The 13,605-nt window shown below is 37.9% G+C and overlaps 1 protein-coding gene across 8 annotated transcripts in view; it reads left to right on the top strand.

The window, feature by feature from the left end:
* Window positions 1-13,605, top strand: part of MEIS2 (Meis homeobox 2) — a 210,221-nt gene that overhangs the window by 7,571 nt on the left and 189,045 nt on the right. For all 8 annotated transcript variants that reach the window (XM_040492236.1, XM_040492238.1, XM_040492237.1 and 5 more), the window contains one exon: window positions 8,467-8,581. In XM_040492236.1, coding sequence (XP_040348170.1) covers window positions 8,467-8,581 — 115 coding nt within the window. The remainder of the gene's footprint in view (window positions 1-8,466; window positions 8,582-13,605) is intronic.

Genomic DNA, 13,605 nt, shown 5'->3' with positions numbered 1-13,605 from the left:
AAGAAAGAAAGAAAGAAAGAAAGAAAGAAAGAAAGAAAGAAAGAAAGAAAGAAAGAAAGAAAGAAAAAGAAAACCTCAGTCCTGGTTGTCTAGTTCTGAGACAGAATAAATGCTATGGCATTGAAAGTTCCTGTGCCTGTCTTTACTCTTGGCTTTTCCCATCACAATGGGGGAACTTTGGGGGGCTCTTTTGTATTTGAGCATATTAACGAAAATCAAAAGGGTGCAGCAAGCAGCTACGGAAAGTTTACTTGCTGATATGTGGCATTGTGACGTGTGGCTGTTGTCTATAAGGTGAGACACCACCTTAGAAATATTTGTTGTTGTCGTCATTTGTTTATTTTCATAGCTTCCTCTTTCTCAATTCATATGCATGCTGCAGTATTGGGGGAATGAGAAGGATGTAGTTACCTGATTTGTAGAATGAGAGGTTCACAGTTATCTGCAGCCCAAAACGTTTCTCTCGTGACATTTCTGGGGGTCTCGACTACTTGATTCTCTAGAATAGCTTCTTGGCAACTGTTTTAACACGATGTGTGGAACTAGAACATGCTGATGTTTACACAGAAGAGATAAGATAAACTAGGCTGTTTAGAGGATTGGCTGATCGACAGTGCCAGTTTATGAAACTATTGTAATATTTAAATTACACTCAAGTAGTCGGTGGTACCTAAGAGGATAGGGCTTTAATAATTTAACAATCATCATCTTTGGATAAAAGAGTCAACTGTAACATTTGTTGCTCCTCTTTCAGGCCCCCAATCAAATAAAGATGACAACTGATTTATTTTGAACCCACGAGGGCTTGCCACCTCATTGGGCATCATAATTTAAAGCCTTCTATTTCCTAGAGATCTGAACTATAACATTTTTACTTTAGCCCCCTGCTATTTGTTTTGAAAGGAAGCAATAATTTGTTCCACCAGCACACCGAGTGGGAAATGGCGAGGTTTGCTACTGACTGGAATTTTATGCGGGGCGTGAGAAAAAACCTTGGAGAGTTTTCACCATTTTTTGATATTTTTGTGCCATAGGTATATTGATTGTATTCATTAGCAGGCATCTGCCTACAAAGTGAATTCTCTTAGTTTCTGCCTCTCCTGCCAGCGCGCTCTCCCTTAACCCCCCACCAGCAAGAAAAGGGAAAATACCGTAGAACTACTACCTGAAAAGTGGTATGAGGGGAACATTTTCAGCAAGTAAATGTGTCCAATTTGAATCTCCAGGTTTATTTTTTCATTTGCTTTGATATGCATATTTAATACATTGCCCCAGGCTGGATCTCATTTGGTGCATGCTGGTGCAGGGGTGATGATGAGCCACTTCAGAAGGACTGAGACAGCGTGTTGTTTTCTCTGTTTTATCTGTTGGCCCACTATTCTGATCTACTGCGCTTCCTCATGGTTTTATTTGCACATGAAATGCCGAGAGCATTTCAACTTATTGGCTATGAATAATGACAGCTAAAAAAGAAGTGTAGTTTAATTTGTTGTGTGCCAAGGTTTCTCTTGTGGAGGTGACAGTTTGTGACAGCTGTTTGACACCCCAAAACACATACACCTCTATACTTATTAAGCGGTATCAAGCTGCATTGTGTGTGTGTGTGTGTGTGTGTGTGTGTGTGTGTGTGTGTTTAAGGAAGGATCGGGCAAGGAGAGAGAGAGTGAAAGAGAGAAAAGAAAGAATAAGTGTGTAATTCTGTGTAGTAGAAAGCAGAGGGACAAGCGTCAGGAACAAAATATTAGGTGCCAACCTAGACTTCTATTTTCTTATTAAAAAATTTGAAAATAAAACTGAATGAAAGTACTTCCTACAAATACCTTGAAAGCAAGTATTTTTGGCAGACTTTTAGGAATGGGTTTTATATACGATTCCACAGTGTATCAGGCTGTTGTCATGCTGATCTCACATTCTGTAATTTTATGTGAATAATCTGATGTAACGTTGATAAAAAGACAACCATAACGTCTTAACCTTTTGTACATTACATCCGTTAAAGATACTGAATTCGTTCATTTATTATCGAGGCGTACATGATGGGCATAATGATAAAAGGAAATTTGGAATTAAACAGAAGATAAAATTTGCAACATTGGCTCCTGTTTTGTTGTTTTTAATAAATTCGTAATGAATGCTTGCGTTTTTATATTCTAGTATAGTTTATCTTATTTTCTTATTAAACGTAAGAGTAATTATTATAGGTAGGGAACAACTGTTACAGTATTCTTTGGAATAATGGGAAGAAGGAAATAAGATAGTGAAAGGAAATGGAACTCTATATTTCAGCTGCAATTCATGTTAAGTTTCCCAGGCATCCAAATTTATTATGTTTAAAATAAACATATCAAGAAACCAATTCTTTTAAAAAAAGACAAAACTTTCAACTTGAAAACTGTTATGGAAAATTCATGCTTTTCCTGGTCTGTAGTGTTTCTAAATAATAGGTGATCTCCACATTTTCTACTTTACATAATTTTAGATCAAGTCTTTAGATCCAGTGCAAGCTAATAAAATCTTTCTTTAAGTTTACGTTGAAAGATATTACGTATCTTTAGATCAGCATTAGATAAATGAAACATGTCTGTTTGAAATACATTCTCTGGGCCAAGGTCCATTTGCCTGAAGTGCATATTATTATTCCTAATTAATGTTCATGAGGAACTACATTTTACTTATTTGTTATTATTTGTTTAGGTGAATTAAGTATAGGGAAGAAAATACAACTGTAGCTGTTAACAGTTAGTGACAGGTGCCTTAAAATTGACTGGCTCTGATAATATGATACATAAAAGAAAAACATTTTAATTTCTATGTTGAAAGCTGTAACTTAACTGAAGATATGCTGTTTTTTTTCTTTTGCATCTCTGAACCTGTCAAGTTATTTTTTTCTGTGTATACAGTTCTTTTAAATGGGCTAAGTTAGAGGGGAGTCTCCCCAGAACCTTGTCCCTGACAGAATGCGGGCAAGTGTCCAGACGTAAATGCTATTAGTACCTGGAAATCTAGCAGGGATTAGGCGGTGAGGAAAGGGATAGGTTTAAGTGATTGGCCTATAGGATATCAAAGGGGAAATAATGGGATTTGATAATAATATTAATAATACAAATGATTTATTTTGTCAGATAGTTTCTTAAGTTCTAGTATAGGATTAGACCTTCCTGTGTGTTACCCGAGGCCTCTAGGGACCCATTCCGGAAAAGTTCTCCCTCCAAGTTCTGTCCACCAACTCACCATGGCTGGGGTCATGGGTTTTCTGTTGTTATTGTTGTATAGCTTCTGAAGGTTGATAGTTCCTATGTCAATTTCCATCAAAAATAATTATGTTATTTAAATCCCTTTGGTTGAGCAGCTGAAGTATGTTTTCAGTGTAACTGTGATGAGATGAAATCAAACAAAGGTGCCCTTGACAACCACTGACATTCACGATCAGATTAAAATTTGGATATTTTAAAAATTGATTTTGTATTTTTTTCAGACTGAATGCTTTATGGAATATTCCAACGCAATTCAAAATTATAGGAGACATGTTATAATATGATGGCATATCAACAAAATAAGAAATTTCTCTCTTTTCTAAAAGCTGATCCATTTGATGGAGGAATCCATTTTTTTTTTTTTTTAATTTTGGAATTTGTTTTTGGAATTTGCAAAGAGCACTTGCTACTACTTTGAGAGTTAGTCACCTATTAATTCCCAAAGCTCAGTGGAGGGTGGAAGCAAGGAGCTGAGGGAAAGACCCCAGCTCTATTTACATTTTTAAAGAGTGAGTCCATGTTCTGAAAGCATGCGTGCTTCTCCTGAGTTCTTGTGTCAACTTTAGAATAATGAAGTTGAAATTCCAACATTTTTTCAAACCATACAATTAACATTTTAACTTCTGTAGGCTTGCATACCTGATGACAGGAGTCTTCATCTGATTTTAAAAAATAGTAATTTTTGCATAATGTTAATTAGGAGCTACAATATCATAAAGTCATAGGAAATACGTAACATACTAATTGTGTATACCGATGCAAGCATATCTTGCCTTTGTTGTTTAAACATATTGAGCCAAATTAGTTTTGCATGCTTCGTTTGCTGGTTAAAATGTCTTTATATATGTTTGCTCTTGCTTTCCACCTACAAGCGCATATTCTGAATTACTTTACCGTATTGTCCAAGTTCACGTATGGTTTTTGGCTTGGTGTTATAGATCGTGTTTTAGTTGTATAGGTTCTAGAAAATCAAATGCTTATTGTAAGTATTTTTTAATAATAGAAATAAGAAGTAGGAGTGACCTTAGGGATTATCTTGCCTAACTTCTTAATTTTAAAGAGATAAAGGAAACAAGTCCCAGGGAAATGAAGTGCATCACTTGCTTAAGGCCACATGATCGGTTAGAGGTGGCACCCTAGTGACTTAATTCGAATCTAATGCTTTCTCCCCTATACCACATCCATTGATTCATCTTCTCGTTTGGGGTCTAAGATGAGTTCCAGATTATTTTAGAAAGAATGTGTGTGTAGTATGGCTTCCCCCCCCCCCCCCGAATCCTAATACATTTTACTTCCTCATTCAGTTTTGTATTTATTTAGAAACGCTCATACATTTTGTTCCATTCTTTTTGCAATGTGAGAATCATGAGCTTTGTGGAATCATTTAAACAGGGCAATCCTACCAATTCACCAGGACTGATTAAGTATTTTCCTATGGGCAGGTCCCCACAGAAATGCCATAATGGTGTAAAATGTTACAATTTCCACCATATCTGCAACTTCAACAAAAAAGACGTACATACGTTTTGCTTCCTATGCCCGGAGACTCCTGTCCTCTCTGTGCTCTTTCCTAGATTTAGCAGAATTCAATGATGGTGCTAAATCATTTTTTTTTTTTTTAATTTCAAGGGAGAAAACACTGGCAGAATTGTGTTTTCTAGGGAAAGCTGTGTGTAAATGAGAAACAGAGGAGAACAGCAGAGTGATCTCCTGTGGCCCCGCTACTACAAGCTCTCCCCATCTTGTCTCATGCTTTTATATTAATTACAACTTGCATTATCAGCTGTGAGTCTGTAGCCCAGCAAATAGAAAATACTGCCCCTGGAGACCTAGCTTCTTGTATCTATTTTCCATCTCCTTCTATTGTGCTCCACTCAGTATTCACTGCTTTTCTCCTGCTAACACTGCTCTTTAACGCAATTACGTAAGAGCAAGAAAAGTACCGTATTTGACTCCCAATTATTAAAGCCACTGGGAATAGAAACATGTTCACTCCTTGCCCTCGGGTGTCTTCGTGATACTTTGGCTGAAGAACAGGACATACATAGTGGAATGCATATACCTGAGTGCTCACCCCCACGCATGCACTCAGAGAGCATTTCTCTTTCTTTTCCACATACATCATGTGTTTTACATGCTTTCGTATGCCACTTCGGTTTCAAGATTCACTAAACTTCTGCATATAATTTGGCAGAAAGCCAGGCAGTTTATTCTTGAAGGATGTAAACTTGGAAACTATCTAGGGAGGGAAAAAAAAAAGAAGAAGAAAGAAGTTGTGATACAAACAAATATTTCAGTCTAAGGAAAAAAAAAAAAACAGTGTTATGGGTAAAGGATTGCACTTTATCTGTCCACATAGGTTGTAATTTTTTATGACCAGGAAGGTAGCAATTTTTTATGGACCAGATTATCAGTATTTGTCATGTTTGCCATTTCACACGCCTTGCCCCTCCCTGTCTCTTCTCTCAAGAGAAGTCCCCCTGGGTGATCGAGTCACCCTGGTGTAGCTGAATGTGAACAACTTTGTGGAGCTTCTCAGCCCTGAAGCCCTGGAGAGATACATCTGTCTTTCCTACTTTCAACTTAAAAGAATGCCAGGGTGGGTATTCCTTAGTTTTGATCAGACTCCCAAACGAGGTCATAATACTTGAGACATTCCATATGGAAACTCAACATCTAATGACACTTGTTGGGGACAGCATTTTTGAGGACGTGAAGGAGAAAAGAAGAGAAAAAGACAGGGGCCTGGCACGTGAAATGGTGAACATGAGCAAATTCTAGGATGGGCTGAAAACCGGAGATCCAACTCCCTTGGAGGAGCCAGCTGCTTCTAAAGTAATGTTTGCTGATGTGGCTTATTTCTCACTCCTTTACTTTAGAAAACACCTCCTCCTCCTCCTCAGAAAACCACTGGAAGAAGTATACTAAATTGTAAATTAATGAGGTCTGTCTTTAAAAACTCAGCACAGGTTTGACTGATAAGGACAAACCAGTATTTTCAGTTGCTGGAAGTCCTTCTGAGCAGTTAGTTCAAACCACTCTAGTGCCCAGACAGAACAACCTGCTCCAGCTTCGTTTGAATGATGATATAATCGTTGTCGGATGACATTTACCTTAAAACATAGTTGAGATGTTAGTGGCTAATTATTGCAATTTTCATGAGGGGTGAGGAGTTTTTCTAGCAGCCTGCTTAATAAAAAGACTGCAGTGCATAAAATTAACATCACTTGCTGTATACACTGAAAAGTTTAGCCTAGGTGAATGTGTTACAGTTATTTCTGAAAGAAGGCTCTCACCAGTGTGGTTGTAGGACTAAACCAATGCCACGCCATTGTTTCCTAACCCCCCCTCAACCCCCCGTGCAATTCTTCTAGCTCTTTATCTGATTACCATCCAGCAAACAGCTGACTCGAAGAGGCTGCAAAGCTTGAAGAGCCCCTGTTTTCTCTTTGCCTTTAGCTGGAAACTGTTGGAGTGGTTTCTAACTCTGATAAAAAGAGAAGTCACAGGCATGACTTTGTCTTAGTACAGGCAGCACAGAACCTTGGTTTTCATTTCTTTCTACTCAACTTTGTTCCCTAATCTACTTTCTAAAACATATCTTCAGAGATCTAAACCTGTGCTGTATTTATAATCACAAAATTTCTGCTTGGGGTTTCCACTTGGAATCAGTTGCTTGCCTGATGGCATTGCCAGTAGCCTTGTTTTGAGACAGATATTACTGATCTATAGAGCTTTGGGTCATTTCGTCATCTTTCACAGATGCCAACTATTAATTTGCACTCAGTTTATAGCAGACCTGTAGAGGAGAAGAGAATGGTTTTTTGTTGTTGTTCCAAATAAGAATAGTCCCCATTTTGTGTCCCCATGGCTTCTTGATTACATTTTAATACAACTTTATATTCTATATACACATTACAGAGTTGATGTAGAAGAAAGTGATAGACTAATTTCTTTTCTTCTGGATAAACTATATATAATGACAACATGGCAAGATTGTTTTCAGATGGTCAAGATGTTTGCTTGTTGCCTATAGGCATGTCGGTCTGTCTGAATCCTTACTTACCAATTCTTGTAAGAAGAAATCGTGCACTTTGAGAGATTGATGTTTTGTTTTATTTTGCCCCCAAAGAATCTCCCTGCCCCCCCCCTCCTCCCCATAAGAATTTGCTTTCCAGGAGATCTTTGGTCTTAGTTGAAGTCATCACATGCAGGTGACAAGTGTACAGTCTGGCCTTAAGGCTGGTCTGTTTCATGTGCTGTTCCTCCTCTCCGTTTCTGCCAGAGGAAATTCCATCTCTTGCCTGCCTTCATGTGGTGCTGATAAAGTCCTTCCTGTACATTAGAATTCCTGTTTTCCTTTAAGCAACAGCAGGGGATTGGGAATGATCAGGAAAGGGGAGGAGGAACAGGAGAAGAATACACTCGGCAAAGTAGCATGAGCTATAATTTCTCAGTGTGCCTTGCATGTCCTTTGAAACAAGTCATGCTTCCAGGAAAAAAGCACTGCCCTGTGAATTTTAAGCTTCCATGGAGCTCACGTGAAAGTTCTGTCCAGTTTATCACTCGGCTAGCAGTTCATAGTTGTTTCATTCTGTTCATTAGTATCACTGTATCTGTTGGTTGTGTAATCAGTTGATAATGTTCAGAGTTCATTCAGGTTGGTGTAGGGCAATGCATCTGAAAGATGCCAAGAGCTGCCCCATATGTTCTTGGATCTGTGGGGGTTTTTTGTTTTTGTTTTTATTTTTGTTTTTAAGGGAGTCGTGAGTTTTGTAGATGTTCTGGAATTTAGTATCCAAGAATATTGGGCCTCTTTCTTGGAAGAGTGTGTCCCAATTAAGGCAGCAAGAGTAAAAATGACTTCTAAATTTTTAAAAAGCTTTTTTTTTTCTAACTTTAAAAATTAACTTTATTGAGGTATAATTCGTGTATCATAAAACGCACCCCTTTTATGTGTCTGTTTCCATTAGTTTAAACACATGTAGACACAGATGTAAACATCACCTCATCAAGATGCTAGAGCATCTTTTCTTCTTTTTGGTACCCATCGCTGAAAAGACAACATACTATAGTGTGGGGTCTGTATATGCCTAGGTCCACAAATACTAATATGTACACATTTTTGTCTTTCTCTGCACCTTTCCTATTGGTTCCTCATTTATGGCTGAAATGGTAACTGTGGGAACATTTCTTGGCATCCTGACATCAGAATCCTGCATCTTGGCGAGATCACGACGATGCAACGTCCACCCACTCAGCAGGCACCCCGGGGCCCTCCAGTGGGGGCCACGCTTCCCAGAGTGGAGACAACAGCAGTGAGCAAGGTAAAAGGTCAAGCATTTCCCTTGTGCAAAGTAGACATAACCGAACTAGCTTCAGTATTTTATGATATCACTACTACCTCCCTGTAAGTAGGAGAGTGGCAGGTTAGAGAGCTGCTATATTAGTATTTCCTCTCAACTTACATTACTTAAAAAAAAAAAAAATCAAAGTGAACTGTCTCATCTTTAAGTAGACATTACAAAAACAATTGAGTAGTTCTGCCAATTCTTTTGCGGATTTGGTTATCTACACTTTAACTTCGGTGTGTGAGTAAATAGAATGACCTGGCTTATTTTGTTGCTGAGTAAATAGAATGACCAGGTTATTTTGTTTGTCATATCACCATTAGGAGTTCTCTGTAATCAAGCAGTGATGCCTCTAAAGTACATAAAATGCCCAAATCTGTGCTCATGAGCTCTCAGAGAACGGTGTGGCTTCCATATGGAAGTTTATCTTGGGAAGATGGATTTTGAAATTCTTAGCCTATTTGTCCCCATTTTCATTCAGCGGACATGGTGACTTTTGTCAGAAATCCTAAAGATTAGAATAATCGCAGGACAAGGGGGGCATCACCTGCAGATGACAAGGAAGCCTAGTGTACTCTAGAATAAATTTTACCATGGAAAACTCACCTACTGCACAGAGAGCAATTATACATTGGTAGGGATGAGTCTTCTGTAGCAAAAATGATAATTGAAAGGAAGATGCGTTATTGAATGTGGGCCAGGAAAGTGTATAGATTTTACTTTTTAATATTTTACGTTAGATAGTGTCTGATCTCCCAGGTCTATTTCATCTCTATTATGACTGTGTTTATGGCCACAATATTAAGCATTAGACAGTCTTCCAGGTGGAGGACAGTTTAACAGCTTGAGCTGTAGTCTTATATGCCATTTAAAAGAAGGTGGTTGATGTAGGGTGAGTGCCTTCACTCCTCCAGGTTTCTGGCCACAGATTTTGGATGACTAGTATTCTAGAAGAGTGTAGAAACATCGTTTCTCCTAGGATGCCATTAACCGTGACTAGGTCCAAATTAGAATCTAGGTTTAACAAATTTGAAACTGATACAGAAATGAACACTATGAGATGGTAAATTGCGGAAGAACTTGCGAATTGTATTTATTTAGGCTTATATACTGTCTTTATGAGACCAGTTAGATTGCACCTAAGAAAACCAAACCAGAAGGCGTTTTGGAGATGGCACGAACATAAATTCTGTGGATCTGCAGTGCGATGCCTTAATTGTGGTTCCATATCCTGGTGATGGACTTCTTGGCAGGGTTAAAGCTGGAAAGCTTTGAATGACTCCCACCTTTCCCCACCACCCCAAACTGCTATCACACAAAGGGTGAAATGTATCTATTAATAAAAACAAAACGCCCTAAACATTGTGCAGAAGAGGGGGGAAAGAGAAGCAGACTTAATGGTCTAATGAGGCTATCTTCCAAAGACTTGTTGTGTGTGAGGCTCGCTTTGACCTTTCACTTTGCTCAGGAGCCCAGCGCTTCATTTTTCACATTCTTGCAATTACGTTAACGCTTCAAGCATTTCTGACTCCAAGTCAGCTAGCAACACCAGGCATAACTCAACACTGTGAGTTTTTCTCCTCTCTGTAGATTCATTAACAGGTCACGAAGGTCCCAACTGAAATTTAAAACTGACTGGTTCTGTTGGGTTGGTTGAGTTATGGCAAGGGAGATAGCAGGAAAGGACCAGAGAGAAGGGGAGGGGGAGAGAGAAGACCCTGGGGTTTGGAGCTGGGAACAGTTGCAGCAGCAAGCAAGGCATGGAGTTTTATCATTTCGGTTAGTTTGTTTTGTTGTTGTTTTTGGTCAGAAAAGAGAAGAGTTCTGAGACTGACACACTGAGTAAAAGCGATACACACAAACCTCTATGTTGTGGGTAGCTGCACCCACTTATCCCATGCTGAAGGATTTGATCCCTGTAGGATTTTGTTCCTTTTATCATATCTCTGTGGGATTAAAGAATGGACATGGTAGCTTATGTGTACGAGAACTAGGAAGTCAGTCATTTTACTGTTTTAAAGTGTGAGGGACAAAACAACTTATGATTCCTATAACACAGGGAACGCTTTGACATGGAGAATTTCCTACCTGGCTTACCACATCAGTGGTTCCCAAACACATGTTTAAGGGTACACTGTTTGTTACGGCAGACCGCATGTTGAAGGCCAGGCTTGGATGTATTTTGTCATACTCATGCCCATATGAGTCTTTCAAACGTGTATTTAAGGTGCTGTGAAATTTGGCCCACTGAATTGTCCATAGTAGCTTTCTGTGGGAAAGATTAATTATCTGCTTCAGGGCAAAGTCAACAGAGATATTGACTGAAATCACATATGCTTATCCTAGGTTAAATCTTAGGGTTGATGTATAATGGAAAAGCTAGAAGAGAAATTTATGTTCTTAGCATTAAATATATTATAATGTTTCATTGGAAACCAAGTTTGTAGGTTAGAAAAGAGTTTTCTTGCTTATTCAGAATTTATTAGCACAACAGGCATATGGAAAACTGTAAAACGACTCAGTTTCAAAACAAATTATGATAAACAGGAAAAATAGGGATGAATTGTACTAAATACAATGTTTTCATACACATTTTAAATTAAACTTTAATAGCCATATGCTATAAAACAATACATGCATTTATGTTGCTTTATATTTTTCGTGAATATTTTTACTAAAATGATTCATACACATCTTTGCTTTGGAACCTAAAAATACCTCATTTTATGACTTGATAGTGAAAGAGCTACAGTTACACAGGTGAAAGGTCATCTTTTACTCTCTAGTGTTTGTGCCACAAACCAAATGGGGGAAAAAAATCAAATTTTAAAAATATTGTAAGAAACAAACTTGGTAAAATATAAAACCCGACTTTACTGTATCTTTCAAACAGCACATGCCTAGCAGTAAACTATATAAATATGAACCAGATTTTCATTCACTCTGATTTCTTTTGCTAAAAGCAGCCAAAGGGAGGGAGTTTGTCTTGTTAGTCACATTAGAATGAAGAAAGAAATCTGGTTTTTCAGGGATAGCATTAGGGTACAGACTGGGGACTCTGCGGAAGTAACTTGCCCTCTTTGTGTCTGGCTTCCCATCAGTAAAATGGGGCTTGATAATAAGGCTTGGGGTCCCTAATTCTGTACCTGCTGAGTCAAAAGCTGCTTTGTATTTCATTGTGTATTTTGCCAGAGTAAAGACTAGGAAGCAGCCTCCTTGTTCATAGAGCACTTTGAGAGCCTTAGATGAAAGGCACAATATATGTACAAAGTATTATTATTATTGATGGGTTTGTGTAACTCCCATTAACGCTGATGGGAGTTACGCATGTGAATTGGCAAGAGAATAGACCCCTCAGTGTTTAGAGCACATGAAATTTACATTTTTTCCAGTGCTGTAATTGAGATGTTGACAAATTGGAGAATATTGATGAGCCTTTGTTTTAAGTATTTCGTGCCAAGTTTGTTTTATTTTTCCTGGTTTGAACAATGGTATGGGTTCAGCAGCAATGAATAAAAAGGGTAGAGTAAAGATAACTTTGTATTTCAATATTTTGATGTGCCAATATGAAATAAATTGTCTTAGGCAAATGGAATATGCTGTTTTAATCATTAGCTATGCATGAAAGAAAAATTGATGTTGACATCTTTGCTGTAAAATCGTTGTAATGGGGCCTTCCTTACAATTCATTTTTGTAAAATTCATTTTGTACATTTTGCAGCAATTGAACAATCCCTGCACTGTGAATAGGCAGGATTCCCAGAAATACCGAGGCAGTTGGCCCAGTAACTGCTGAGCTCACACTGCACACCACACGCACGTTAACCATACTGTTGCCAGACCCAGTTTAACCTAAATACATTAGCATACTAGCATCTATATTTCTTTAATCTTTGAGGACACAGGGCTGTGCAAGCCAGCATATTTCCCCTCGACTCTGCCTGCCACCCATCAAACCCTTCCCATTGATGTCTCCAACTATGATCCAGGCAATAAGACTATTATTTCATAGCTAGGTATTTGTTTATTTATTATGCAGTTCTTTACCAATCATGGTGTCGAAACCTAAAAAATACCCCCTTTATATTGGATGTGTTTATAGGTAAGCAAGCTTCTAAAATAGTATTAATTACACTTTTGAGTTTGTAATGCGTACTACACTTATGAAATAGATTTCTTCCCCACCCAAATATTCCGGTTATACATTTAAAGGAGGGAGCAAAACCTCAAACCAACCTACAGTGGATCCTGAATATGTTCTACTGGGATTTCTTATTCAGTCTAGGAAAACTCCGTCAATGGAATGTTTTCATAGTGGCGGCAATTTCTTTAAAATAACCCTAAATACAATATGACAGATGCCATCTGGCATAATCTTTTTCTAGTTGCTTTTAACTTTTATTTTTCCTAGAGCTAAGTTCATCCAAAACTGGTCACTCACTGTTATGCTACATATATGACATTTCTTTTCCTTCCTGTCTTCCTAATTGTATCAAAAAATTCTCTGAGAATATAATTGATAATTGAACATTCCCACAGAAAAAACTATTGTATATGGAACATTTATGTTGCATTTTTATTCTGTTCCCCCCCCATAGAAATGAAATTAAATTCTTCTAATAAATAAATGCTCTAGGAGCATGTAATAGTGCCCATAAATGCTTAAAAGCTTTCTATAATTGCTGTTAATTTTGAGTAATTTCTTCCTATATGTATCAACTTACGTGAAAAACCCAGAGTTGGGATTTCTAGATTTTTTTTAACTTAGTCATGTAAAGGGATGTCTCCTGATGCCAGTTAGAGTTTAATTTAGAGTAGTAATTAAACTTGAATACTGCCTCATAAACAAAAGATAAACAATAAACCAGCCACGTTCCCTGCTGTTTCATAGCTTTCTTTCCCAGATGTTTTAGCCTGATAATTTTTACACAGTGAACTACCTAACATGGAGTTTTGTGGACAGAGGTCGAAAATGAGTTTTCTTTCTTTCTTTCTCTCTT

The sequence above is a fragment of the Herpailurus yagouaroundi genome, unplaced genomic scaffold, assembly GCF_014898765.1.
Source record: "Herpailurus yagouaroundi ecotype Mexico unplaced genomic scaffold, PumYag 184, whole genome shotgun sequence".
Taxonomy (NCBI): Eukaryota; Metazoa; Chordata; class Mammalia; order Carnivora; family Felidae; genus Herpailurus; species Herpailurus yagouaroundi.
Note: the sequence above shows the minus strand (reverse complement) of the source record. Positions and strands in the feature narration are given on the sequence as shown.